The 27573-nt window shown below is 46.6% G+C and overlaps 13 protein-coding genes across 13 annotated transcripts; 5 read left to right on the forward strand and 8 right to left on the reverse strand.

Moving 5' to 3' along the window:
* Window positions 1–655: 655 nt before the first annotated feature.
* On the forward strand, window positions 656–868 carry N7447_010898 (uncharacterized protein; the record flags this gene model as incomplete). Its single annotated transcript, XM_057235160.1, has 1 exon — window positions 656–868. The coding sequence occupies one exon, from the start codon at window positions 656–658 to the stop codon at window positions 866–868; it is 213 nt and encodes a 70-aa protein (XP_057080478.1).
* A 74-nt stretch (window positions 869–942) lies between these two features.
* On the reverse strand, window positions 943–1680 carry N7447_010899 (transcriptional regulator family TF; the record flags this gene model as incomplete). The annotated part of the gene is made up of 1 exon (XM_057235161.1): window positions 943–1680. One exon carries the CDS (start codon window positions 1678–1680, stop codon window positions 943–945), a length of 738 nt encoding a protein of 245 aa, XP_057080479.1.
* Window positions 1681–5029: 3349 nt separating this feature from the next.
* On the reverse strand, window positions 5030–6052 carry N7447_010900 (uncharacterized protein; the record flags this gene model as incomplete). The annotated part of the gene is made up of 1 exon (XM_057235162.1): window positions 5030–6052. The coding sequence occupies one exon, from the start codon at window positions 6050–6052 to the stop codon at window positions 5030–5032; it is 1023 nt and encodes a 340-aa protein (XP_057080480.1).
* Window positions 6053–7429: 1377 nt separating this feature from the next.
* N7447_010901 (uncharacterized protein) lies at window positions 7430–8063 on the reverse strand (the record flags this gene model as incomplete). Its single annotated transcript, XM_057235163.1, has 2 exons — window positions 7430–7768; window positions 7827–8063. The coding sequence occupies 2 exons, from the start codon at window positions 8061–8063 to the stop codon at window positions 7430–7432; spliced, it is 576 nt and encodes a 191-aa protein (XP_057080481.1).
* A 507-nt stretch (window positions 8064–8570) lies between these two features.
* N7447_010902 (uncharacterized protein) lies at window positions 8571–9484 on the reverse strand (the record flags this gene model as incomplete). The annotated part of the gene is made up of 2 exons (XM_057235164.1): window positions 8571–8821; window positions 8938–9484. 2 exons carry the CDS (start codon window positions 9482–9484, stop codon window positions 8571–8573), a joined length of 798 nt encoding a protein of 265 aa, XP_057080482.1.
* Window positions 9485–9901: 417 nt separating this feature from the next.
* On the forward strand, window positions 9902–11080 carry N7447_010903 (uncharacterized protein; the record flags this gene model as incomplete). Its single annotated transcript, XM_057235165.1, has 3 exons — window positions 9902–10289; window positions 10343–10616; window positions 10696–11080. The coding sequence occupies 3 exons, from the start codon at window positions 9902–9904 to the stop codon at window positions 11078–11080; spliced, it is 1047 nt and encodes a 348-aa protein (XP_057080483.1).
* A 2015-nt stretch (window positions 11081–13095) lies between these two features.
* Window positions 13096–14985, forward strand: N7447_010904 (GMC family oxidoreductase; the record flags this gene model as incomplete). Its single annotated transcript, XM_057235166.1, has 3 exons — window positions 13096–14030; window positions 14092–14711; window positions 14777–14985. The coding sequence occupies 3 exons, from the start codon at window positions 13096–13098 to the stop codon at window positions 14983–14985; spliced, it is 1764 nt and encodes a 587-aa protein (XP_057080484.1).
* A 1239-nt stretch (window positions 14986–16224) lies between these two features.
* On the reverse strand, window positions 16225–16458 carry N7447_010905 (uncharacterized protein; the record flags this gene model as incomplete). The annotated part of the gene is given in 2 exon segments (XM_057235167.1): window positions 16225–16344; window positions 16357–16458. 2 exon segments carry the CDS (start codon window positions 16456–16458, stop codon window positions 16225–16227), a joined length of 222 nt encoding a protein of 73 aa, XP_057080485.1.
* Window positions 16459–17916: 1458 nt separating this feature from the next.
* On the reverse strand, window positions 17917–18261 carry N7447_010906 (uncharacterized protein; the record flags this gene model as incomplete). The annotated part of the gene is made up of 1 exon (XM_057235168.1): window positions 17917–18261. The coding sequence occupies one exon, from the start codon at window positions 18259–18261 to the stop codon at window positions 17917–17919; it is 345 nt and encodes a 114-aa protein (XP_057080486.1).
* Window positions 18262–19413: 1152 nt separating this feature from the next.
* On the reverse strand, window positions 19414–21104 carry N7447_010907 (uncharacterized protein; the record flags this gene model as incomplete). The annotated part of the gene is made up of 4 exons (XM_057235169.1): window positions 19414–19791; window positions 19846–20608; window positions 20670–20875; window positions 20937–21104. Coding segments are annotated over 4 exons (1515 nt in total), but the record flags the coding sequence as incomplete, so codon positions are not given.
* A 313-nt stretch (window positions 21105–21417) lies between these two features.
* N7447_010908 (metal-dependent hydrolase family protein) lies at window positions 21418–22758 on the forward strand (the record flags this gene model as incomplete). The annotated part of the gene is made up of 1 exon (XM_057235170.1): window positions 21418–22758. One exon carries the CDS (start codon window positions 21418–21420, stop codon window positions 22756–22758), a length of 1341 nt encoding a protein of 446 aa, XP_057080488.1.
* A 114-nt stretch (window positions 22759–22872) lies between these two features.
* Window positions 22873–25272, reverse strand: N7447_010909 (fungal specific transcription factor domain-containing protein; the record flags this gene model as incomplete). The annotated part of the gene is made up of 4 exons (XM_057235171.1): window positions 22873–24049; window positions 24098–24681; window positions 24735–25017; window positions 25208–25272. 4 exons carry the CDS (start codon window positions 25270–25272, stop codon window positions 22873–22875), a joined length of 2109 nt encoding a protein of 702 aa, XP_057080489.1.
* Window positions 25273–26668: 1396 nt separating this feature from the next.
* On the forward strand, window positions 26669–27139 carry N7447_010910 (uncharacterized protein; the record flags this gene model as incomplete). Its single annotated transcript, XM_057235172.1, has 3 exons — window positions 26669–26738; window positions 26798–26990; window positions 27040–27139. The coding sequence occupies 3 exons, from the start codon at window positions 26669–26671 to the stop codon at window positions 27137–27139; spliced, it is 363 nt and encodes a 120-aa protein (XP_057080490.1).
* Window positions 27140–27573: the final 434 nt, after the last annotated feature.

A 27573-nucleotide genomic window follows, 5' to 3' on the forward strand; every position in this document is an offset into this window, starting at 1 on the left:
GAAAAACGAGAGGGGTAAAAAGGACCAGTCCCTTCGGCCTAGTTGTCCAAATTCCCAGATCCCTGACTCGACCAGCCTTATCCCAATAATGTCTAGCTATGACAGACAGCCTTGACAAGGTCATAATGAGCGGTTATACCGCTCAGCTACCTCCTACCGTGATTTCTCGCCGAAAACGAATGCATTCACTCTGAAAAGCTGTATTCATTCGAGAGGATGATCCCACCAGGGCTTCCAGACACACGCATGAAGCTGCAATACCGCACCCGGCATTTGCAAATTCGTGAGTGACGAGTTCTACAATGGGAAGCTACGAACCGATAAGTCTTGTGATAACAGGTGGCAATCTAAAAAGCTCTTCGAATCTTGTCAAGTTCAGTGAGAGCTTGGATATTCGCTTGGGGCCAGGGAAGAAGCAAAGCATATCTCCAAAAGAACTCCTCGCTCGCCCTAATGTCTACCGTGAACGCCTCTTCCAACGCGCCTATTGAACCCCCAAAGACAAGGCCGAAGACACCCCACTGTTTTCAATATATCAAATCTACGAGCACTTATTTCTGAGCGACAGCATCGGTTTGCGAAACGAAATCGAATATTTCTGGTACGCGAAGTGGCCGGTTGCCTCTATTATCTGCGACGGAAAGACGATCCCATGATGTCGTGCGAAGAAATGGGGCAGTACCAAAAGGAGGACAACATATTCAAGTCGATCCCAGAGTGGACGGAGCAGGTGGCACGGCCAGAAGATAGCCTAGTTATTCCACATGATAACGATGAGATTCTTGGGTCGTTCGAGGATGAAAAGGCTAGCGGGCAGCTGGCAGCAAAAAGCATTCTGCATTGGCAACCGCATATTCATTTTATTTGAAGGCTGAACCCATTGGCCTTTATTTTCCGATGAATTATGACCTGATGGATTATTGCTCTCATACATATTTGCGTTCAGTGAAAATCGATACCAATTGCGCTTTTGTCCTCGCTTCTCAGCTCACTTGGTGCAAAGGCAGCGTTGATGACGAGTGTTTCTTCCGAGCGCTCCACGTTTCTCCCCATGGTGAGCTTGCTCCATAGAGTCTGTTGAAGAGCTCCAACTATATCGTAGCCTTTCCATTGCATTTGCACTGCGTTCATAACATCCTTAATTCCATCGTGCTGGATGACAATGACACTGAATGCCCCATAGATATGCCCACAGACAACCCCTTTGGGACTTACTCTTTGTATCTCGCGCAATATATACCCATCCCCTTTAACTTTGATCTTTCCATCTGGTCCTTTCTCGCCATCACAGTCACCATATAGAGCCGGTGGGCCATGCACCACCAGAATATCAGTATCATCGGGGATCTTCCTGGTCCACGCGTCGCGGATCGGATGATACTGAAAGACCCAAAGGCCAAACTCTGGCGTCATTGGGGAGCCGTATATTTTCACCCGGCGCACTTGCTGCTCCCCGGCAGCAGGGACTAGCAGTTCCAATATCATTGGTTCATCTTGCAAATAATGGATCCCAATCCAGTCCAATTGCTTTCGCTTTGCAGCACTGATTCCCTGACGCGCAAAAAATCCCATCTCACTTACTTCATCAAGGATAAGGTCGTGGTTTCCCGCGGTGACAACCTTATGTGTATGTGGCTGAGAAGACAGCCAGTGGAGCTGCGTTTGCGTCAAAGGACCCATGGGCAATCAAGTCGCCCGCGTGGACTAAGATGTCACCGGGTGGCAGAGGAGGGTTTGCATTGTGCGTGTCTGAGATGCATATTATGAGGATTGGAGGGAAGCTTTGGGTACTTGATAAAGAAATCGGCGTTATCGATGGTTTCTGTGAAGTGGACTGGGTTGGTACTCCCAACAGGTCATCCCAGGGCAGCTGTAGTACACGCTCCAGCCATGTTGGTGGTTGTGATAGGCTGTATGGGAAGGGGAGTAGATGGTTGTTCATTTGGGGGGACCTGGATAACGCTTCTAATTATAAGAAGTCACAATACGTTACAAGAAAGCATAATCAACAAAGCAGCTTTGGTAGTTCAGTGGTAGAATACTACTCTTCCATATCATTCTTCGGAGTGTTGTTAAGTAGTGGCCGGGGTTCGATTCCCCGTCAATGCATAAATTTTGATATTTTTGATTCTTTTTCAATAACATCGAGTCAACGCGATCGTTTTTTTGCCTGTTAAACTAAATAAATTTTGTAGAACCCCGTTGAGCGTGACTACCATTTCGAAGTTCTATAAACAATATCAATCCTGGGGGTTTACATAATACTCAGCAAATTTCATACCAACTCCCATGTCCTATGATCATGCTCCGTTCATGATTCAACATATATATATATATATATAGAAGTAAAACAAAACCTCGCTATACTCTAGAGTCTCAGAACTTATAGGAAACTATGGAACTTGACTATCAACTTTAATCTCCCAACCAAGGAAGCCTCATCTTTCATAGCTACATAAGTTATATTCTTCTTTACTTTACTCCATGTATTGTAGACAACTCTTTTGGTCTATTACAAACACCAAATGAGCGATATAATCGCCAGATCGAGAAGTATCCATCAATAACCTGGCGCTCTATAACCGAGGCATGAGCTCACTGTATCTATCATAGTCACCCCAGTCATAACTACCAATAATCTTCCGTACTTACAAAAGTACAGCCTGTGCACATGTGACGTGTACTTTTGTTGAAACCTCATCAATACGTCCTGTTCTCACCAGGTACTCGTATTTGGTCCACCTTGGACACCTTCCACTCCAAGTACGGAGTAAGCTTCTGAGTGGATTTTGCCTGAAAATCACAAAGTTTATGTTGTGTACGTGCAGGTCAACGAAATTTGATTTTATGCCACAATTTGACATCACACTTAGAAGTACCTATTTATTTGAAATTAAAATAATTGAAATGAGAAGAGTCTTCCCTACTAGCATAGAATCCTATGGCCTTGCCTAGGAAGGCAGGAGCCCCCTAGGTATGCGCCTTTGCATCCCTGTGAATTTAGCACCAAATAATATTAAAAGGGCCACTCGAGCGTCATGGAAAGACATCCTTGTTCGAGACTAATTGGCGCCCTCCGGTGGGATACCGCAGTGGCTTTACTTGGCTTACTACACCATTTGGCACCGTCGATAATACCAATTTAAAATACAAATTGTGGGTTGTATTTGTGGTTGCTGTTTTTGATCTCCTAAGGGGTAGGATGTGCTATACGGAGATATGTGTAACATATTATATTTTGCACAGCAGAATCTCATCCAAAAATAATTCTGTAATGGAGTTAAAAAGCTCAAATTTGTTCTGAACCCTCTCTCCTGCATTAAAAATAAACAACAGGAATAATTATCCGCACCCAAAAAGGGAAGGGGTGGGGGCGTACGGGATACATACTGTACAGTATTATAATAATTAGAGTCTCCGCTTTGATATTAAGCATCTTCCTTATATTATATGTTTCTACTATCTCGATTGAATTTAGTCTTTCAATATATAAAGCGTGTTCAAGGTGAGACTGTATTCCAGGGAGGGGCCGAGTGAAGGAGGAATAGAACACAGACTGTACGGAGTATAATAATCAAAGTCTGTAATCAAGGATGTACTTTTGCAGGGAGTATGCATATTCGAGAAGCAAGAACCCTGCATCTGAATTCTGCCAGGTGGAAGCCACTGTATATATTATTATTCCACCTGCAACATCCATGATCGGACCGACAGAATGTGTGTCTAGACCGTGCTGGGGAATATCATGTCCAACATACACCTCACCATACTACGTTGTACTAAAAGACGCCTCCCACCTAGCTTCCGGTGCCACATACTATGCCTTGGTTGAACTCCCTTTTAATAAATGCATACAAAAAAATACGTACATTGTTTTTCTGTTCTAAGCATAAAGTAGATACCTTTACAGAGCAATTTGTCGGATGATATACTTCACCCTCCGTAGGTTGTGCCACACATGCGTCCATGCGTACTACACACATGGTTCCGTGGAGATATATAGCATGACACGTACCGCCACAATTTTGAATACGAAACGAGGAGATTGCCGCATCAACAGTCCGCGTGGATGCCGCCCGTAATCATTGATTCACACGTGGGATACTCCGTACTCCAAAGAGTTGAAGTTTCCCCCTTATGGTCCTCCCGCCCCACTTGTAATCATTGTCTCCACGCTAAGACTATGTTAGACTGTTGAACTGGGAAGGTTGGGTATCAATCACTCAATGGCCCCCGGACCCCACAACGGAGCAGCCCCATTGTTCCTTGTGGGCAAGTTTTTTTTGCTTGGCGAATCATTGAACCAAACTACACGCATCCCGTTGCCTTGCCGTGCCGTGACAGGGAACAGCAACGGCCATGCACATTGTGACATTGCCAAGCTGCGTATGCCTGGGATTATTGCAGGGAAGCCAAGACCAACAATTGTACATTTCTAATTATTGGCAAAACTTGGATCAATCGGTCATGGGAGGCTGGAGCCGTCACGCCTCCGACTTCGTACAATTCCTTTGTATGTTGTAGAAAGACCCTATATGCAAGGTTGACAATGAAGCCGGAAAATCCATGAAATGTCAAATTCCTGCCATAAATATTTACGGAGAATGGGTGTGATAAACGCAGGACGGGCAAGGACAGAAGCAAAAACATAAATAGCAGTAAAAACGCCGATTCCAACGCCCTGCTCCCCTGGGAATGAGTTATGAGCTGATGCAAGAGACAGACAGGAGATAAATACTCCAAACACTAACGGCAAGATCGGAAAATGTGCTCAAAGACAGTAGGAAGTAAAAAAATCGCAAATAAGGGAATGAATAGAGTAACTGGTATGTGCGCCCCCGTAACTGTAAATCAAATCGCAACCAAAGATGCCGAAAGGCCAAAAAAGGAAAAAACGCCAATCAAAGAGAAAGAAATGAGACTTTCAACAATTCAAAGGTATCAACTGGCTGTAATGGTTTTGCAAGGGTTTCAACACACGCTAAATCGCTAATATGAGGTCAAGTGTTGGCTGTGCCAGTGTTTGTGTTTACACTCGGATCCGAGAGGATCGGAATGCAGATAGGTCAATCGACTCAGCCGAGATAGATGAGTTATCGTCGACTTCAATGGTACCTGCCATGGTCATGGAGGGCTTGTTCGCAGCAATGGCAGCAACTCTGGCGAGTCGCGCCGCAGAGGGGCTAGGGGCCGGTTTGGGATGTCCCTCTTCTGCGGTCCCTTCTTGTTGTTTTTGTTCGTGTTCTTCTTGCTGTTTCTTTTCTGCCATGATACGGTCGACCTCGTTGATAGCCGCCTCGAGTAGCATCTTGAACTTCTCTTCCACGCCGTCCAGTTCCGTTCCACAGTCGCCAGATCGAAGGACTTGGTAAGCTGCCGTCTCGCAAAGTGAATGGGCAAGTTCCAGTTGCTTGTCGGCAAAGTCAAAAGGTGAGTCTTTCCGTGCGCTGGTCCCCGAGATACCGACCAGTCCAGATGTAGTCCGGGTGCTGTGAACACAAGAAAGTGGGCCTGTCTGTCCCAGTGCACTGGACATATTTAAATTCATGCTTTTGCTTAACAGGCCCGCGCGCAGCCCAGTACGCGGCATCAGTGCCATCTGGCTTCGTCTGATGTTGTTCCTGGCAATCCCAATATCCCGTACAATTGCTTCAAGCGTCTGCTGTGTATGGCCATCGTATTCGATGATGACATTGTGCCGTGTGCTTACCAAGGCGTGTTCTTCAGTGGACTCGACTGAGGGGGCCTCATCGGTAGTGCGCTTGCGACCTGAACGTTGACCTTGCTCGGGCGCATCCTGTGTATTCACGGGTTCTGGGCTGGGACTCTTTCTTTGTGCGATCGGAACGAGATCATCGACATGAATGGAGCAAACGGAACTGTTCTTCCGTCGGCGAGGCTTGAAGTTTGCGTGGCGTCTGTAAGCCTCCGAGTATTCATTGTGTTTTTTATGAGTGTGTGTGGCAAGATCTGAAACGCGAGTGATCCATGCAGGAATATTGTCTTTCATGTGGGTGAATGTCCCCAGAGCATCCATCGATGCCATGGCCATAACAAATGTTGAATCTCTCAGTCCGCGCTTGCAGTCGAAATCCAATCAAAGTATTATATGTGAGTATTTCGGGTGGTCGTCTCGTCGTAAATCGTGGGCCCGACCGTAAGGGTAGAGATAAAGTAGATGAAAGAGAAGGACTTTCTTAACCCCTCAAGCGTTGGAAGATCAGCAATGCAAGTGACGGTGAAGTAGGAGAGGGGAAAAGAAAAGAACCTTGGAGAGAAATTGAAGATGTGGTATTGGTATGGTAAATACTTTGTTTGGTGGGATGTACCGACATTATAAATTTATATGGGGCTAGGCAGTTTTGGTACGGAAACCCCTGTATTTTGATAGTCCTAGGGCCGCATTCAAAATTATATGTGATTGGGCCGCTTATCCTATTACTGAAGCGGTGAAATAGGATGCATGTGTCAGTTGCCTGGGACTCCGTACACTACTTTTAACTGTATGTTGTATGTAGTTTGATCATGATCATCTAAAAAAACATAGTTGACCAGTACATACGGAGTATATAGTAAGAATATCCAAACATTCCAAGCCACCCATTCCTCAATTTAAGTCTCCCAACCGAAATATGAAGAATCCTAAAGATTGAATTGTATGTTATACAGAAAAGAGAACTCTGTATAATATAGGAACGGGTACCTTTCCTAAGTGAGGTTTGACACGTAACGGCTCGGGGACCAGCCGGGGATTCGGGGACCATAAGGAATTACGAGTGAAAGTCAAATACTAAAAAAGGGGGAGCCGGACGATCCCGCGGAACTCCCGGGAGAGTCCGTGGTTGGGCCCCGGAGGCCCCACCGCATGATAAACGGCCGTGGTTGGCTGGTGTAAATCGAGGGCATATTGGTATTGTAAACTTCCTCTATTAGGTACCTCGTATCAGATCCCCGTCCAGACTCGACAACTCTCAAACATTTCCAGTTTGAAGTCTCTAGGTCGAGAAGGCTCACACGTGATGTACATAAATCTTGAAGGATTCTAGTGTCCAAGGTTGGGGGCAAATCATTGAAGCCTACAACATATACGTCGAATTTACAGGGCTTGATGTTTACAGGGCTTGATGTTTACAGGGCTTGATGTTTACAGGGCTTGATGTTTACAGGGCTTGATGTTTACAGGGGACATTTACAGGGGACGATTCGACTTTGAAAATCCGTTGAGGTGTCAATGGAAACGAAAACAGAACAAACCCATGGCCGATATCTCACGTGGCTTGGAAGGATTTCCTCGGATGAAAACTAAGTACTGGTTTTCATCCCCCACTAGAGCAACATCTCAACTGATCGGAAATATCCACCCCCAAAGCATCAGAACCAAATCAGGACCAAGGCGTTGGAAAGGTGCGATGATGAACGTTAACAAAACTTAACGACTAGTGGCGGACCAAGTCTGAATCCAGCCCTCGACAGTACGCTGGATATTCTGGGCAGAGGCCATGGTAGCGCGGTGAGCCTCATCAAAGGTCTGCATGTTCCTCTGAAGTTCCTCGAGGTTGGTCTCGAGCTCACGGGCCCAGACACGGTGGACGGACATGGTGGACGCAGCCTGAAGAGAATCGGCGGGGAAGTCAGGGATCCCGTTCTGGGACTTGGCGGGCTTGGCACGGCAACTACGCCTGGTGGATTTCTTGACTGGCTTCTGCTCGGCCTCGGAGAGCACAGAAGAAAGCTCGTCGCTGGAGTCCGCGGGAGCGGGGCTCGCCTCCTACACCATATATTAGCTTGGTGAAGCTAAAGAAATGTCAGAGGTCTATGTCACGTACCTTGGGCTTGGTCTCGGCGATCTCGGTGGCCTTGCGGCGTCCGCGGGTGGCAGCGCCGGGGGCAGCAGGAGCGGCAGGGGCAGGACTGGGAGCAGGAGTTGGAACAGCAGGATCGGAGGGGGGAGACATGCTGGCTGGGATGACTTCAGCCTCGGCGATTGTCACAGGTTGGTTACGGTGGATGCACCGCTTCTTTTTGGCCTTACAGTCAGCACAGGCAGGGTTGTCGTTAGGCATTTCGGTGTCAGACACTGTTTGAACGCGCCGGTTGTCAGTAATTATGTTGAGATAAGGCGAGTGAAAAAATGAGGTTTGAGGGGAGTCACTTTTGCTAATAAGATGGGGACAAAAGAGAGGTGAAAGCTATTTGTCGTGGGTGTGACGCGGATTAAGCGCAGCGGGCGAGTTGCGACGAGTTGGCAGAAGTGAAGGTTCTTTCAGGCATGCGACAACCATAAAGCAAAACGACAAACCGACAGCCCAAGCAAATTCGGAAAGCCCAGTCACTCGACGCATCTTTGAATAACGACCCCACGGTAACCACCAACACTTTGCTTGCAACTTTTTTTTAAGGATGTTCCATTAAAGCCTATAGATACAGAGCCTTACAGCTCAAGATGAGAACATCCAGTATAGGTAGGTCCATATCTTGCAAATATCAAAATAAGGTAGCGGTGACACATTATTTGGATACGAGTTGATCCAAATATGTACAGAACAAGCGCCTTAGCAGTATTGGTAGAATCACGGCCATACCTCAATTTCATCCCACTGAGAACCATCGTCTCCGCCAATCAATGTCCAGTTCCATCGTTTACCATCCTCTTGATCGGTAAGATCTAAACGCTCGACCTGCTCGGGACGAATGACGACAACTCGAAAATTTGCCCTTGCAACAGGATCATGGAGGTCCAAAACTTTTTGACCTAGCTTGAGATCCAATTGGCTGGAAGTTGAGGATCTAGGTTGCCCAGGGGGAGGGTTTCGGAAAGAACCTAGATTCCCAGTCAGCATGAGCTGGTCATGACAGGCAACATGGCTTTTTGATCTGGTATAACGAGAATGTAGAATAAAACACTTGCACTCAATAACCAATATCATGACAACGTACCTCTTGCGACAGGGGAGTGGTTCGCAAAGTACTTAGTGACAGCCTTTTGCCATGTCCACTTTGCAATATCGCTGTCAGTATCCCCTTTCACCCTCAATGCCTTTCTGATCTCAGTTCGGGATGTCTTCTCTTCCTGTGCATCTTCTCCACGTGGGTCTCCAATTGCATATGCCGTTCCCTTGATGCGCCACTGAGTCATGAGACCCTTCAACCAGAACACAACTTCAATTGCATGACCCGAGGACTCCAGTTGAGGAAGCTTCTCCATTCGAGCATCAGTGGTAAATGATAGCATATCGCTTTCGAATACGGGTGGATTACCACCACCTTCCACCTGCTGATCCATAGCTTCCTGGCCCTTAGAATGGAGCTCAAGTTCTGGGAAGAAACCACGACAGCCGCAAGTCCGCAGGCGAGGTACAGGACGTTGTTGAGCATCGTAGCCAATAGTCGCAATTGTGAATTCATATCCTGGTGTTTGTTTGAGTTGGGAGTCAAGGAGATCGCGCCATGGGGCACGCTGTGGGTTGTTTGACGGTGTGTTCATAGTGCCTGACTTTGTTGAGAGACCCAAAGAATTGATGGGAGATCCTCCACTGTCTATTTTAATTGCACTGAGGCGCCGGAGGGCCACCTGCAGAGAGCTTTGATGGCTGACAGCAGCGGAAGCTGGAACCATATGTTAGTATGAAGCTGGTGGCCTCTCTCGCAAACACTGATCGGATTGGTGGGGGTACGACTAATTTCAATATGGCATTCAGCCTGCATGAAAATTTAAGGAGTAAATGTTGGGTTGTACGAAGCGAGTAGACTTGGAGATAAGCGTAAAAAGAAGAGTGACATGGACCACGGTTGATGTTGATGACATCACGTTTTGATGGTCCGTGCGTAAATCTGAGAGACTGGCCAATCGCCAACCAAAAAAAAACCAGGCCACAATGGAATGCATTTGACAGAAGTTGCAATGCATAAATTTCAAAGGGCATGCACCTGGAAACAATTGGCAAATGCAAGCCAATTTGATGTGACATTGGCTGTCAATCGGCGGGTCTGTTTACCCAAGATCTACTCAATAAACAGATCGGTCAGGCAGTATTCGACAGCACAAAATGTCCCTTGCGAGATTCCAGCAGGCCAACTAGAATCTAAAACCCATCCATTAGGATGGGAACGAATTCAGGCTCAAGTTGAGCCTTATTTCGGTAACAGTTGGAGCTTTGCCAGCGAGAAGGAGAAAAAGGGGTTCCTTGGTCTTGGGTTCTCCCGCGCCTTTAGTCACTTCTTCCCATTAACGCTAGATGATCGCATCGATGTGACATGCAAGATGCTTTACTTGTCTTTACTCATTGACGGTGAGACCCTAGGCCGGAAGTTGGGTTTGGACATCGATTGACTTTCAAGATAGATCAACTTGAAAAAATGAGTTTTACACAAATGCTGTCGTATCGGGACCGGGTCATGAAAATTGCTCTTGGGACAGCGAGCCCCGATCGACGCATCTGTCTTGAGTGGATGCTTCACGATACTGTCACGGCCATGCGTAGTATGGACGAGCTTCTAGCAAATGATGTTGCCCAGGGATTTTGTCAACTTGTGCAGGCCCAGACATCCCAGGAGAGGTCCACAATAAAAACCCTCGGAGCGTACCTCAAATTTAGGGAGATAGACGTGGGTAGACCGTATGTATTGTCGCTGCTGTTCATTTTCGGAGATTGCTAGACACTGACGGCCATTTAGACTCTACACAGCTCTAATTAGATTCGGTGCCAAGTTCCGTCTCACTACCGCTGAACTCAAAAAGACCACTGCTTTGGAGAGCACCGCATTTAGGCATGTCAGTGCTATGAATGATATCTATAGCTGGGAGCGAGAATGGAAAGTATACCAGGCGAACCCAACCGATGGTGCCCAGCCATTCTCCGCCATCTACATTTTTGCCAACGAAACAGGATTATCATATACAGCCTGCAAGCGGTTGATGTATAGCTACTGTCGGGAATTGGAGCTCGCTTTCAAGCAATCCAGCGATGAAATTCGCACGGAAAGCCCGAGACATGAATTGGAAATGTACATCAAAGGGCTAGAATATTTTATGTCCGGCATTGAGCTATGGAGTCAGTGGACTCCACGATATCGACACTGAGGCGTCATCTACCTTGACACGGCTCTATTAGTAACCAGATCCTTCGCGGTTATCTATATGAACATTTGAATAAGAGATTGGCCGAGCTGTATTTTCTCTCTACGTACCAAGAAGGACATCCAAAAAGCACAGGGAATCATAGAATGAGTAATTCCAAGGCCATAAAAAGGCACAGAATCACATACAGTGGTCAATATGTTTTATCAGAACTGGCAGCAGCAGCTTGCGATAGGTTTGGCTTCTTGCTTTACTTGATATTAGACATTCCAAAAACACATCACGTTTTTTGGGTAGACGAAAATATCTTAATAACAACAGTAAAAAGATAGCAGAACTTTGGGTTTTGGTCCACCTCTCCACTCTGCCATATTCAAAGCTCATACGGCTGTCGATATGCCAATCCGCGATAGAGATCAATAAGGGGGTGGGTACGGCAGTTTCCAACCGCCAGTGAGCCATGACCTATTTCTCCCATAGTAATAATCTTATATTCTATAGAATTCAAGTATGGTCAGAATCGTCGACTAATTCTGCGGCCTTGTGTAGTCTTTTCAGTAGTCTTGGATATTGTTTTTGGATGATTTCTTAAAAGATATTTTCTCCCTCCTAGTTTCTGTAGGTAGATAACTTTTCTATATGGAACTAGGCAAACTTTAAGTACGAGTTTAACCGTGCAAAAGTGATCGAAGGCGAATATCAAGAGGAAACCCTGAGTGTTTGGCATGATGCAAAATTTTCAAATGAGAGCATGCTACGCGGTCACTACAGGTTCCAACCTCACTGGAGACCAGATATGGGCATAGTGCACAACAAAACCTCCATTATATCGCAAGAGAGAATAGACACGATTCAAGGGTTCTTTCCCGCTCTCTTCACGGGTCGCATGTAGGCCAATGGGCTTGGAAAGATTATTACGTCTAACATAAATTCTATTTACCCTAGTTGGGATGTGAAACCGGCCATCTCATCCACGGCCTCGAACATTACCGGCTGCACCGTGGAGACTGTGGCCGCAGCAATGTCCAAATCATTCCGAAACACTGCGTTTGCCACGCAGGAAAATTCAAATATCACCGGCAAGACAATGACCGGGAAGACACACGTCTCTACATATTGGGAGTGGATCTTCCGGCTCTGGTGTGGTTCTTGGGACTTTTGACCTTGGTGGGCGTGATATGGAAGACTCGGCCAACATGGAAGAATGATGTGATGCCCTTGCTAACCATATATGAAAAATGGTCATAAAAATGGCAAAACTGAGCAGAAGGTATCAGATAAGCAGAAAGTGAGATTATTCGAAACCGAAGGCAAAATGCGGCCTGGGAATTAGCATACATTGAGAAAGATGATATTCACAAGTTTACCAGTTTAGAATGATAGAAATATATGAAACATACAAATCTCCGAGATGAAGACCAATTAAAGTAGTAATGCTGCTCTAACATTTTAGACCCAGAAAAGCTCATTTATTTTATATCGAAACTGTCCCTAAAGCTTTTGAGTCTGACAATTACTACTTATAGACTCAAAAAAGGGAGAGAAATAAAAAGAAAAGAATTCTAATAAAGCCTGTATAAATGAGGTGAGTCCGGAGTCCATCGGCATGCCGAGACCCATTCTGAAACAAAATAAGATCGGCATGCCCTTATTAATTCTTCCTGACTAAAAATGAGTAAGAACGTTTAAACGTTAGCCACAGGGGATCTAGAGCTAATTTAGAGGGTCTTCTCATTTCGGCCAATCCAGTCCGGCTTTGGTCTATGGAACGGATTGATGATGGGTTCTTCATTTTCCTAATGGGTATATATCGCATGTTGAGATTAGTCTACGGAGTAATGTAACAAAGACTTCCGACATCTCTCCGAATCAAAAGTGGATCGCGATGCTTGCAAATCATATTGTGACCCCGAAGTATAAATTATCTGTGAAGAAGCTTGTTAGGAAAATTAAAAAAATCTGTTATATCCCTAGGGCTATTTTCATTTGTTTCTCCCAGCGACAGAATTATATCAATCATGCGTCTCATCGGCCTTGCACTGCTTCCACTAGCAGCCGCAGTTCCTCATGCCTCGCACTCGGCCTACGACTACATTATCGTCGGAGGTGGCACCAGTGGCCTCGTTGTTGCAAACCGATTGTCCGAGCAAAAGAATGCCACCGTCCTTGTGATCGAAGCCGGCGGCTCCGTATATAACAACCCAAATGTGACCGACACTCTCGGATATGGTAAAGCATTCAATACAGACATTGACTGGGCCTATAAAACGACAGACCAAGAATATGCTGGCGGAACCGCACAAACGGTGCGTGCTGGAAAGGCACTCGGAGGAACGTCGACCATCAACGGCATGGTCTACCTCCGTGCCCAAGCAGCCCAGATCGATGCGTGGGAGACCGTCGGAAATAAGGGCTGGAACTGGAAGACCATGCTCCCTTACTACAAGAAGAGTGAGCAATTGCAAGATCCGGCACAGTACCCATTCTTGGATGGATCGGGCGTTGCCTTTGATCCGGCCTACCACGGCTTTACTGGGCCCTTGAAGGTCGGTTGGTCTCCAGCACAGTTGAACGATGGTCTCGCCCAGAAAATGAACGCTACCTACCAGAACCTTGAGGTTCCTGTTAAGTACAACCGGGACCCCAATGGCGGAGATATGGTTGGATACAGCCTGTACCCCTTGACGGTTGATTCCGAGCTCAACATCCGTGAGGATGCTGCTCGTGCCTACTATTATCCTTACCATAACAGAACCAATCTCCACGTCTGGCTTCACACACACGCCAACAAGATCACTTGGAAGGATGGCCACAACGCTGCCGCAAGTGGTGTCGAAGTCACTCTTTCCAACGGCACAACCACTGTGGTGAAGGCTACCCGCGAAGTAATTCTCGCTGCTGGTGCGCTGAAGTCTCCCGTTCTGCTCGAGCTTTCTGGCGTCGGAAACCCAGAGTAAGCATAATACCACGCGGTTCGACATTTGATCGAAGGCTGACTAAAGATCCCCCACTAGCATTCTTTCCAAGTACAAAATTGCCACCAAGATTAACCTGCCAACTGTCGGTGAAAATCTGCAGGATCAAATGAACAACGGGCTCCAGTTCGATTCAAAGAAAAGCTACTACAACAAGAGTGCCGACTACGTCTCCTACCCCTCAGCAGCCCAGCTCTTCCCCAACTCTACAGCTGTCGGAGCCGAGCTTCTTCGCAAGCTCCCCGCTTATGCAGCCCAGGTTGCATCCGCCAATGGCAACATTACCAAAGCCCGCGACTTATACCACTTCTTTAAGATCCAGTGGAATCTGATCTTTAAGTATGGTATTCCTGTCGCGGAGATCTTGCTAGAGCCCTCCGGACCCATGTACGATACTGAATACTGGGGGTCTGTTCCGTTTTCTCGCGGTAGCGTTCATCTCTCTTCTGCAGACCCCACGGCGGTGGCTACCATTGACCCCAAGTACTTCATGTTGGACTTTGATTTCCACGCTCAGGTGCAGGCGGCGAGATTTATTCGTGAGGTCTTCAAGACTAAGCCACTTGCTGATATGGCTGGCGCTGAAACCAGCCCTGGTCTTTCGACTGTTGCTGCCGATGCTGATGACGAGGGCTGGACTGATTTCATCAAGGGTAACTGTAAGTTTATTTCTTACTTTGCTGAGAGGTTCTTGGAGGGAACTCAATGACTGACATTTGGATAGACCGATCAAATTTCCACCCGATTAGCACAGCTGCCATGATGCCCAAGGAGATTGGTGGTGTCGTTGACTCATCGCTGAAGGTTTACGGAACCTCAAATGTTCGTGTTGTCGATGCTTCCGTCTTGCCTTTCCAGGTCTGTGGTCACCTTCAGAGCACCGTGTATGCGGTCGCTGAGCGTGCGGCCGATATCATCAAGGGGCGGCTGTAAGGTGGCATCGTGGCTCCAACGGAAATAATATATGCATGCATGTTGTTGCGACTATCTATATTGTGAATACGAATCATCGACAGTTTATGCAGCCTCTGTTCAGGTTTTGGGTCCATCGCGCCAACCTGGTTTTCCCCGGCAGAAGGTTAACCAGCTACCATCAACATTTAGTATATACCCAGGTAGAGTATCTCACCTGAAAGGGAGAGTTTAGAGTTGCTATGAAAACGCATAGAGATGAGCCCTCGCCCCCTCTCATCACCAATGAGCACGATCCCATATGACTATTACCGGCCATGCCATGATAACCAAGAGCCTCGCTTGCTAGTCTTAAGTCTGTGTCATTCCACTCTGGCTTCTAGGCATCCTTTTGCCCCCTAGTCCTACCTTATCTAACTGGGCTTCTGTTGTCGTATAGGTCTGCCACTTTCTAACCCCTCAGCTAGAGTAAAAGCATAACATGGTTCTTTATGCGAATTATCTGATATCGTAAAGAAATTTAATAGTCTGCGCGACGTCGGAGGATATATTTCCTACACGGTGAGCGGTATAAGGCCTTGTTTATATATGCTTAAGCGCTGAGCTTATGGTATATGGCTAATATCCAAAATAATGAATGGAAAGAAGTACGTGGCTTTCATTTTAATGAGGGAGAGCATGGGAATTCGTAGGGCTCCTGCGGCTAACTGAATTTAGAAAACCCACTGGTAATCGATAGAGAACAGATCCTTGCTCGATTCCTAAGTCTGGTTAATCTTGAAAAGCGCACTTTTACTTGTGTATTCTCTTTTTGTCCTTCACCTAGACACAAAGACTAAACTAGGTGTGGTGTGCTTCCCTCGATTGAGCTTGATACATGGTGTGCGCTCTTCTAGATCAATTGCCAGACCCCAACATACACCAATGACCGTGATATATCTGAGCCTTTCCTTAAAACATGGCCTAAACTGATATTTGTCTACGGTAAAGTAGACTCGGACATCCCGTATCGACTACTGAATTTGGAGGAAGAACATTGTTGGATAGAGCGACGAGCCCCACGAGAAAAGGAGGACTACCACGTATCGTTGGCTCGAGGATATGAAATTACTTAGCGACAGGCACCGAGAAGGAGAAGAGATTATTGAAAAGAATTAGCAGCGAAAGAAGTCTAAGATTGAGTAGTACAGCTAAACTTTGAATTGAGCTCTGTATCTGTAACTGGCGGTTCTCTAATTACGATAATAAATTAATAACAGCTTAAGCTGTGAATAGGCAACTAAGAGTGCTGTCCGCGAACCAGGCCTTATCTTTCCTCCAGCCGTGGACGATCAAATCTCTTCCCACCGTAATAACCTCCTTAATTTGCTTTTCAGTGCCCTATCCAGAGACTCTACTGCCGAAGTAAATCAGATACACACTAACGTGAATCACGGTGCGAAATGCTATGTTATTATCGAGGTGCCTATATCCCTTTAAGAACCCTTGAAACATCTATAGTCCGCCGTCTATATTCTTAAACAGCTTTATTTTATATAGCATAGTAATTATTTGACCTAAGTCTAATACGCGGCTTCTAATCTACGATATTTCCTAATCGGTAACGAATATAGTCGTCTTAGATTAGTGAGTGAAAGGAACGTTTAGAAGAAGTACACTAGAAATAACGTTAGTAATCTAGCTTAATCTAAATAAAGGTTAGATCGAAGAAAGTATACTATTAATCAGTAGGGTATAATCCACCTAGAACTTTAAGTTCTTTTTCACTTAATTAGCGCTAAGCTCTTTTATAAGCTGCTCCTCGGCCATCTAAAGGTAAAACGATCTCAGCTAAGATTCGGATAAGTCATAAGAAACCTCTAAGTGTAGGAAGTTCTTTAGGTCGATTGAATTTAGAAGATCTTCCACCACCTAGGTGTCTATGGTCCGATTAAAGCCTAATAGGCGCGGTGATCTAACGTTTATTTTACCAGTTACATATATCGCTAGGCCATCGAGAGCTCGTAGAATGGCTGCCTCGAAGTGCTAATTTACTAGCAGTATGACTCGGAGGAGAATCATTTAATAGAGTGCAACTAACTCATCGCGTGATATCGATTCTAAAATCCGAGTTAGAAGCTGAGTGGTCCTTCGTGTGCTTGATGATAATAGCTTGTCCACTTGAGGAAAGTATGCCCCGATAGACAAAGTTGGCCGTACCTCCGGATAGGCGTGTGAGCGAGGAGCAAGCGAGGGGAGTAGGGAAAAGTTGCTGCGCAATTTCATACCCTGTTTGATCGTGGTTATTTGTAGTCATGTTGTATGGCTTGAGTGGGAGTTGTAAAACAGTCAAGCTGTTCACACGAGTATTTCCTGTACGGGCCAAAATGCACCAGTACATATACGGTCCTCGCAGTTATAGCATTCATCTCACGAAGACGAGCGACAAAACACGGAGTATATCATCCGTGACTGAATTATTATTAGATACCAAATAATGAGTTCCAATACGTCCGATGGCCGCTTGGATGGTATGATTACCTAGTGGCTGCTAGTGCCCTAACTTACAAAGTAAAGTTGACTATGTTCTTGTCCCTCTTGCCGATAACATCGATTTTTTTTTTTAGCGATTGCTAGATATAGAGAATGGATAGCTTTGAGTAGAATGAGTAGTATTTCAATTTAACAGCTAGTGCTCTAGCAAGACGTGGTCACACAAGGAGAGTGAGATGACATAAGTGACCTTCAATAACACGAAGTAATGTTGAAGTCCAACAAACAGTGAGAAACAGCCACAGTCAACATTGAGTGAATTGACCATAAAAGCCAAAAACGACACCATATCTGCTACCACCACTCGATTCAAGCGGTGGGTCTGATTGTTGTCGTACGCTATAAAGCATTGGAGTACATATGAGCTTCTGATTGTCTTTTTGTATATATATCATCGGACAAACTCACCTGGTGTAGCGCCTATGATGAAACCGAGCCATATGCATTCATTTGCCACCCAGAGAAGTCAAGACACGCGTTCTTCTTGAACTTGTCACTCCCACCATCTGCCCACCAATCTGCAGATGCCGATGAGGCAGCACCGCAACCACCTAGAAGGAAAAATGTTGCTCTCTGACGATGAGCTCCATACTCCAAGACTCGAAAGGACTTCGTTGGGAAAATATTGGTGTTCCTACAGGTGTTATCCCACACATTGACTTCTTTGGCCTCGCCAGAGCAGTTGCGGCCTTTAAAGGCGCGGATCTTGTAGGAAACGGCCCCAGAGCTGAGACAGAAGAGGGTGAGGACCTTTCCAAGATACATGGTGTCTTTTTAGAGAATATAAAGGTTGATAAGGTGGATAATTGACTGGTTAAGAAGTGTCGAATTCAACTGGGTTAAAGTATGAGCTCTAACAACTATCAGAAGGGGTGCCTTTTTATAAGTAGCGGCAGAGCAAGCCATGTAGAGAGAGTCTCCTTGGCATAAACTGATTTGGCCTTGGCGTTGGTCGCCTTGCGACTACGCCAAGAATGCGTATATGATATAGGATATAGAAGTCAGCTTGATGGGGTCTGACCCCGCGCTCAGCCGCGTACTACTCCGTACTTGTGACAAATTCCTAGAAATCATCCAATTGGGTACAGAGCAGTGAATGTATTCCTTTTAGACAAAGCGAGAATGTCTTAAATATAGAAGACAAAAATCAGGCCCGCAGGATCTGACCCCGCGCTAAGCCGCGTATACCACTCCTAACAAATTCCTAGCAACACCGAGATGGCTACGGACTAAAGTGCATATTGCGTACAGTAATATTCGAAATCAGATTTACCTCTGCACTGTTTGACCTTCAGTCCCGAACCCTAGCTTGAAACACGCTGTAGTCTCTTAAACAAATGGTTCGTATCAAAGGTGGCTCATTAACAATATTAAGGGGTATTTAGCCGTTATATTCTAAAAGACTCCAGAAAATACCCTAAAAAAGACCGATAGAAAGACGGCAACAAAGTGATTTTTATAGTAGCGTTAGACTTTCTCTATAGGATGTCCGAGTGATTTAGATATTGTAGGTTGGAGTAGGGCATATGTCGAGTTTATAAAACTATCCCAAACGGAGAAATAATCTCATGCTTGTAAGGGCTTGATATATAGGTTGGCGCGATGGACCCAAAAACCTGCCGTAGACGACGCAAGATTTGAGTAATTCGATATATTTTGCTGAAGGTGATGGCGTAGACGTTATATTGAATTTAACACTCCAATGCATTTTTGGATACTTTTACCTTTTGCGTACTCTGGGTTTCTCAAGCTAAAAATACGAAGGACCTGTGACTCCCCGAAAGACCTTCAGTTCAAGATCTAGGATTGGTACAAAGGAAGCATTTGGATTAGAATTCGGCAATTATATAGCAAATTAATACAAATACCATATCAAACTCCGAGAATAGTACTTTTCAAGCAAATATAAACAATCGACTACCACACATATCGAAATTGTCGGTCTTCTTTATCAGTGAGATCTGTCTGTGGCAACCCATTTTCGTCCAGTTTAATCTCTTGATCCACACCAAGAACACTTGAACTGGCAGCCTGTTCATCGCGCTGCTTATTGTCCCATATGCACAAGAAGCGGAATAAGATCACCACCACAAAAAGCAGACACCATGTCACAATGGATGTTATCACGCCTTCCGTATAACGAGGGCTGTGAGTCCATAGTTGAGGGGAGGCAATGCAGGCAGCACAGTAACCGATGAAAAACATGCCGTTCACAACAGCGCGTTTTGTATTTCCCTTGAAATTCGACGCCGCAAGTGAGAGAAGTGGTGTCATGGAGGCGGTAATGCATGAAGACTGCGAAAAGTGGGTTAACAACAGGATAATAGCGCAGTTAATGGAGATACATACCAGCCATGAGGCAACAATAAGACCCCACTTAGCGGTCACATCCAACTTCATCAGGAAGACAGTCCCAATCAGAGGTGGAATGATAAGAACAAGAACGACCAGCGTTCGCTGATTAGGGAAGATAAACACTAGACCAGCACCGATCCACAGGAAAGCAACCTGCACAGCTCCCGATGGAGCCGTATAGAGCATGGTCTCAAGGTTATTATAACCGATTGACTTGATCACAAGAGACGCAAAAGTCAAAACCGGTGACTGCATGCATACCAAGACACCAAACCAAAAGACAACCCACGCCTTGGGATCCATGAGTGTCTCTTTGAGCTGGGGAACAGAAAAGGAGACTTTGTCACCACCATCTCGGTCTTGTGCCATGCGTAACGACAGGACTTCTCTCTCGCGGGCATTTAAGAACCATGCATCTTTAGGCCCGTTCGGCATAAGGAGAAAGAATGCCACGCCTGCAGCAGAAGTTATCGCGCCACAGATTATGAATAGCACACGCCAGGGGGCGATTGGAAGTGAGGTGTTTTTGCCAATGCCATACATTAGGCAGCAGCCGATAACTTGCGCCAGACCATTCATGGAGATCCATAGTGCTGTACGGAGATTGTGCTCTTTCTTTCGGTACCAGATACTGGTGATCGTGACAAAGGCAGGCGAGACAGCGCCTTCGCTGAAGCCGAGAAGGAAGCGCACCGTGGCAAATCCGGCGAAGTTGTTCGGCGCTGCGAGGCACATGCATACAATTCCCCAGACAATTCTGAATTAGTAGTTAGCACATAATAGGAGTAGATATGGTAGCTCCACAATAGCAAACATACACTGTTGCGCCGACGAATTTAGTCAATGGGAGCCGGCTCATGAGATAGATGAATGGATACTCGGCGACCAGTTGGCCAACATAGAAGATTGAGCTCGACCATGAAAACTGCGAACTGGTCATGTTGAGGTCTTGAATAAGACCGAAGACACCAGCATAGCTCAGACTCTGCTTGTCGAGGTATTGCAGGAAAAAGACGAAACACATCTATAGAAGTATGCGTCGTTAGCCTGAAAAAAGAACCCGGGAGATAGCTTGAACTCCTTACAAAAGGCAAAATGACGAAGTCAATTTTGCGTAGGACTACCTTCTCTTCCTCCGCGGTATAGCTTCCACGAAGCTCAAGTATTTCGCCGCTCGTTCGATCGACATTATCGCTGCTCGCAGCTCGCTTCTCCAAGTTGTCCATCAATGCGGGTGGACTTGACGCCCCTTGCTATACTAATGAAATTGTTTAGATTTGGGCAAGCTCAGACTTGGCAACAAAACAGCAAGAAAGGGAGGTTCAATTTTTCAAGGAAAGCTGATCTGCCCCGGATTTCGCAGCGGCTATATAGAAGATGGCTTATCTCCCAAGTGGATAATATGTGGGGAACTGCACCGGCCCGACGGCGTCGGGAATCTGTCGGCCAAGTTGCCGACCAATTTGCCGTCTCCCAACTGGACTTCTTTCTACTTTTTGATTAAATATTTAAAGTCTCGCTATCTTGGCTTACTTGGTATTCTCTCATATATCTCACAAGCCCACTATGCCACAAACCCTCCCCGGCTCAGATATCAAGCCATGGACTCGCCTCACACCACGGGGCTATAAGTTCACCAACGCCAACATCGTCGATGTCGAATCAGGCACAATCAAACAAAACACAACCCTTATAACCACTGAAGGTAAAATTACCTACATCGGCCCAGAATCATCCATACCAACTTCGCCAATCAACCTCGAAGCGATAGACTGCCAAGGCAAATACCTCTGCCCCGGTCTGTTCGACGCCCATGTACATCTATGTGCAGTCCCAGGATTCAGCGACTTATCCAAAGCCTTTGGTAACCCAAATGATGTCCATCTCTTGCGTCAGCCCTACACAGCCTCGCAGATGCTGCATCGTGGCTTTACCAGCATCCGCGACTGTGGCGGTGCCCAGCTCGCCCTGAAGGAGGCAATCGAAGACGGTGTCTTCCCTGGCCCGCGAGTCTTCATTGCAGGTCATGCCCTCTCGCAATTCGGTGGACACGGCGATTTGCGTGGCCCGCATGAGGCTACGGAATGCTGCGGCGGTACCCACAGCAATAATCACCTAGGCCGCCTGTGCAACGGCGTGCCTGAGTGCATGGCTGCTGTTCGTGAGGAGATTCGCTGCGGCGCAGACTTCATCAAGATTATGGGATCCGGTGGTGTGGCTTCGCCAACGGATAAGTTGGAGCATCTCCAGTTTACAGCGGCCGAGATTCAGGCTATGGTAGAATGTGCCGATAATGCTGGGACCTTTGTCACCGCTCATGCATATACAGTCAAGGCTATCCGGCATTGTATCAGCAATGGTGTCCGTGGTATTGAGCATGGAAATTTCGTCGATCCACCCACCGCCAAGTTGATGGCTGAGAAGGGGGTCTACTTGACCCCTACGCTTGTCACGTATGCTCAGATGGCTTCCGAGCGGTGGAAGCATTACTTGCCTATCGAGTCGCAGACAAAGAATTTAATCGTGTTCAAGTCTGGCCTTGAGGCTTTGAGGATTGCCTCGGAGGCTGGTGTGACTATGTGCTATGGCTCTGATTTGCTGGGTCCACTGGGCTCTGCGCAGACCCACGAATTTGCACTGCGGGCGCAGGTTTTGTCGTCGCTCGAGATCTTACGTAGCGCAACTGTTAATCCGGCGAAGATGATGGGATGCGCGGATGAGCTGGGTCAAATCAAGGAAGGTTTCCATGCTGACGTTGTGATTCTAAACAAGAATCCGCTTGAGGATGTGACTGTCTTTGATAGGCCTGACGCACATGTGCTTGGTGTGATGAAGGATGGTCGCGTCTATAAAAGCAGATGGGATGCGTTGCTAGAGGATGGCCAAATTCCCGTGAGAGTACAATGATTATTTGGTCTAACAGCTGTCCGTTTCTTGCTCGTGTTGTGATCGTCACGATAGAAATTAATATATCCGAGTCAAAAATAGTGCTGCTTTCTTCCTCCATACCGTCCTTGATGTTTATGTAAGCCCCGAGAAGTCTAGGACATCAAGCCCAGTCAAACCCATGAGAAAAGTTGGATCATCACTCTGGAGTCCCGACAGAAAGTCGTACTCTGTAGACTGGAACCCCCGCAGCGTCGTTGATCCATGTGCTAGATTTTGTGGGATTGAGATTTCCGAGATGTACTGTTCACCGGTACTCCTCCAGTCGGACGTATTCTCGTTTGACTGTGGGTGCAGTACAGTATGTGAGAACGGCACACCGGGCTCTATCTCATGAACTGCTATTTGTTCCAGTGTCCGTGAGCGTTCCAATCTAGTAAGCCATTCGGCCCATTGGTTGTAATCAGATGCGGAAGCCGAAGCTTCTACATCCTGCGTTTCGTTGGCTGTAGAGGACGCTTGATGGAGTTTCTGCGTGGCCTCGTTTGTTATCGACCGTACGGCTTCGACAAACTTCACCCCCAGTTTTGCTGTCATGTTCCCAGCCGCCATTTTCCGAAGGCAATCTAGACCAAATGTAACTCGAGCATTGTATCCTGAGTCGCGTTCCGTAATTCCAGCCACTAGTGTCACGATCGTCGCAATACTGCAACCCTGAAAGTCCGTGAATGAGAAATGAGTGATGTTGCGGGTTTGTGTCAGGTTCTCGAATAGCAGGAGAAGCTTTCTGCCTGCCTTTGCACAATATCGAGATTGTCGCATAGTAGCCTCGCTTGGGTCAGGAGGGCGCGATGTCGGAAGCATATGACAGCGAAGGCTCGTTCGGGCAACGGTTACGAGGGCGACTTTTGTCATGGTTATCCACGCATAGTAATAATTTAAATAGAGATGGAAGATCGTGCGGTATCTTGAGTCTTTCGGGTCCATGCTGTCAAGCCTGAAGTCTAGTGGTAAGGACTTCTTCCACTGTCGAAGATCAGAAGCTAGATATTCGGCTTCTGACTGCTGTTCTGCTTCGGTGACAGCGCCACTAGAATAATATGTGAGTTTGTATTGCTCTATAGGATTTGACGCAACATACCACGGTTCGGCAATTCGATCGAGGATCTTGATCAGGCGAGTGTACGCCATCTGGAATTGAACATTGTTGTATCTTTGTAGGCGATCCAGTTCTGGGAGAGGCGATGGATGTGGCACTTTGACCACATTGATACCGATAGAGCGAGGCCTGCTTAGTTTGACAGTGCTGCACCTGAAAGCGGTTAGTGAGGTTGATCTTGACGATGGTCCTGCCACCAACCTCTCGAGGGAATATATAGACCACCATAACCGACACCGGATCTCTCTCTCCCGATCATCAACTGCTTGATCCTCTGGGTTTAGATGGAGATCAAATGCCAGTGCTTTCCGCAATGCCAAGCCCATGTAGATATAGGATGACCCAATGGCACTTGCTGGCATTAGATAGACGCCTAACAGGAAAGGCGCTTGAATGGATCGGAGGCAGGGTCGATCAATCAAGTCGGGGATAAGCGTTTTAGCGTGAGTATAGAACACTTGGCCCAAATCATCATTATCCCAATGTATGCCGAGTGCATATTCATCTGGTCTTTCTAGTGGCGCCCATTGACTGCCTAGTGCGAATGTTGCCAATACAAGACAGACAAAGCTCAAATCAGACCTCAACGGCGAGGTGGTGTCTACGTAAAACTGGTCAATCTCGGACAATATTTGGCCCTGGTCAAAATAGAAGAATGTATCTGTTGCATGTTTAATGCACACCGAAAGCAAAAAGTTGGCGATGGGGCGTGGGGGAAATGCGTCAATTGCTGCATGTAAACGCGCCATCTCAGATGGATGAAGTGCTTTTGGTCGTGTCATATGCTTGAATTCGTTAGTTCGCATGAGCTGAGAGTCAAGATATCGATATCACTCACGGCTTGCATGGCGACCATGTCTTTTTCTTCAGGGCCAGTATTTGGATCTAGCGAGAAAGCCTCCCTCAGGCGGGAGAGGATGTTTGGCCATGGTGCTCTTTTGGATTGACCTGCAACAACATGTTCGGCGAGCCTCTGAGACAAAACTGATGCCGGAGAAAGTGGATCATTATGATTCACACTATCTGGCAGTCGTTGTGATTGGCTGTTGCTTGATGCACTGACTACTCCAGGTTCGGCGAGGTCACTAGATGCAGAATCCTGAATAGAAGCCGATCGCTCCCTGGTCCCGTTAGAAAGGTATTTTCTCAAAAATGAATTCACTACCTTCCAAATTTGCAGACCAAGCCACTCGCAAAGCATCGTTGACATCTTCCCGGGGTCACCTCCACACACTTGCTTTTCCTGGCCTTGCAGCGATCGCACCTGGGGCTAGTTAGTGAACATGCCTGCCCGAGGTTGGATAATCATACGCTCTGGGTGCCCTTTTGCGATCTTCGTCGGCAACCCGTCTTCTTTTTCGTTTCGCAGAGTCCATAATTTCGACAGCCGATGAGCGGAAAAGAGGAAAAGGACAATTTCCCGAACCTCGGCAATTTGGTCTTATCTACCCCCACAATATCTGAGATTAAGAATATCCGGCCCCACTATTCTTTTACAAAATTACGGAACCTCGAGGGTCCCATATGCAACTTTTTCAAAAACCTCACGTTTACTTTGACCATAAACCACAACACTAACCATGCCTAAACCCAATGAAGAAATAGAGAAATAGAGTAAACTCTCGACTCTCCCTCTCTGAGTAATCCAAGCCTAATATCGCGAAAACTGAGCGAGAATTCGCAGTCCCCGTGGATCGACTACGCCAGCGATAGAAAGGTGGAAAATCGCCTTAACGATAATCTGATGGCGGGAAGCTTACTCCTACATAGGGGGCTTTATGCGAGTATATTAATTGCTTCAACACGGCCGGAGCCTCGATAAATCGGTGGTTAAAAGGTGGTTTAAGGCTGCGACATGGCCTGTAGAAATCTGCCTATAGGTTTAGGATGTGGTTCAAATACAGTGTTAAACCCTCTTGCATATGATAGGAACGGGACGGACATGACTAAACAATATATGGCTGCAGTCCGTGGGACCATGTATTACCCACGTGACTAGATCCAACATTCGACACCTCTCTCTAACAGGGCCCCCTTTCTTCCCTACCGGCCCCAACCAAGCACTGCCCCTTTCATTTGAGATGCTCGATTTGACGCTAACCTTACAATAACTGTCGCCCTTGAGCAGAACCACTGGTGCGATTTTGGCCCCAGCGGTATCTCGTGGTCATGTCGTGTCGATACTTCTACTTCCAATGAATAAGTTGTTCACCATGCTACGAAGCTATCTAGGTCTCCTTCTGCCAGTGCGCCTTTGTCTTTTAATTCCAACGGCCTTCGTATCCTGCATAGTTCTGGCACAGTCTGGATGCCATGTTGCGGCCGTCCGCCCCATCTAAGGTTACATTGTATAGTTCTAGCATGGCTGATATAGGCCAATAGCGAAAATACTTCACCATAGCCTCGGGACATGCTACATCTAATGGCCAATACCAGACTGCGACTGCGAAAGCCATTACCCACATTTATTGAATCGCACCTGGGCTGATGACGGAGATGCCCACGGCTAGTTTAGTAGTCCATGTGGAGCCGAAGACCCTTGCGTTCAATACTCTGCATGTTTCTTGAGCATCATTGACATATGTGGTTACTTTAAGGCGTCCACTGATATATTTTCGGAAAATTCCCAGATCGACTCTACTACTATGGGTGGCCTAAAATACATAGCACATTCAAAGCATATAAATACTCACCTGAGCATCTCTAATCAGATTGGTATTGCAACCCGTTCATCTTCCACAAACATCGAAAAACCTTACTCAACTAGCAAATATGAAAGTCTTCACACCAATCTTTGTGTTAATGGCATTCGCTACCTCCCAGGTTATTGCTGCACCTGCAGGTAAGCCCCTGTCTCACTTTCAATCACGCCCATTATGAGGCTATATTAATCAGTTACAGTCGAGGCTGCAGACCTGGAGACGCGCGCCGACTATTGCGTTGATATCAAAGTATGCCACGGCTACAACTACGAGGGCGGCTGCTATAAAGAATGTAGGAGGCCCGGTCAGGCTTACGATATCAAAAAAGCATATCGGAAAAATGCCGGCTCGTTCAAAATTGGGACCAAAGGTTATAACTGCCAGATTGGATCGTGAGTTACCACCCAGGTCTGCTGAACATAGAAGCTAATCTATGCCAAGTACCGATCAAGGCACGGACCCAGTGGACTACCCTGGGATCAAGAGATTCAAGGATGGATGGATCAACAACATTGAAGGATATCAGTGCAACAAAGTCTAAGGTATGACAGATGCTGCCGAGGGGCTTGGAGTGTCAACTGGCGAGGAAATGCTGGTAGATGAGTTGGCGGAAGTTCAAATTGAGTATACTCTGGCTGCTAGTGTGGGGTCCACATTCCAATATGTATCTCTGACAGAGAATATCATGATTCCCCGTGGAAAGCTGGCACGTCCACTAGGAAGTAATCGCGTAGAATCAATTCCAATATGGACTAAAATCCTTTGAAGGTAAGCCTTGGAAGCGTTAGGCCAATAAATTCATTTGTCCTTGATGGCGCTTAACATCGCTACCCACGTCAGCTCTTCGGCTCAGTCGCACCACCGGATGTGAGGGCAGACCGCGTAACAAATACCTCCCCTCCACCTGTCATCAGTCAAATTAAAAACCCGACCATGCGTCTCATTCGCCCTTGGAGGTAGCTATCGAACTCTGCG

Source organism: Penicillium robsamsonii (genome assembly GCF_028829455.1).
Source record: "Penicillium robsamsonii strain IBT 29466 chromosome Unknown utg000008l_segment0_segment0, whole genome shotgun sequence".
Lineage (NCBI taxonomy): Eukaryota > Fungi > Ascomycota > Eurotiomycetes > Eurotiales > Aspergillaceae > Penicillium > Penicillium robsamsonii.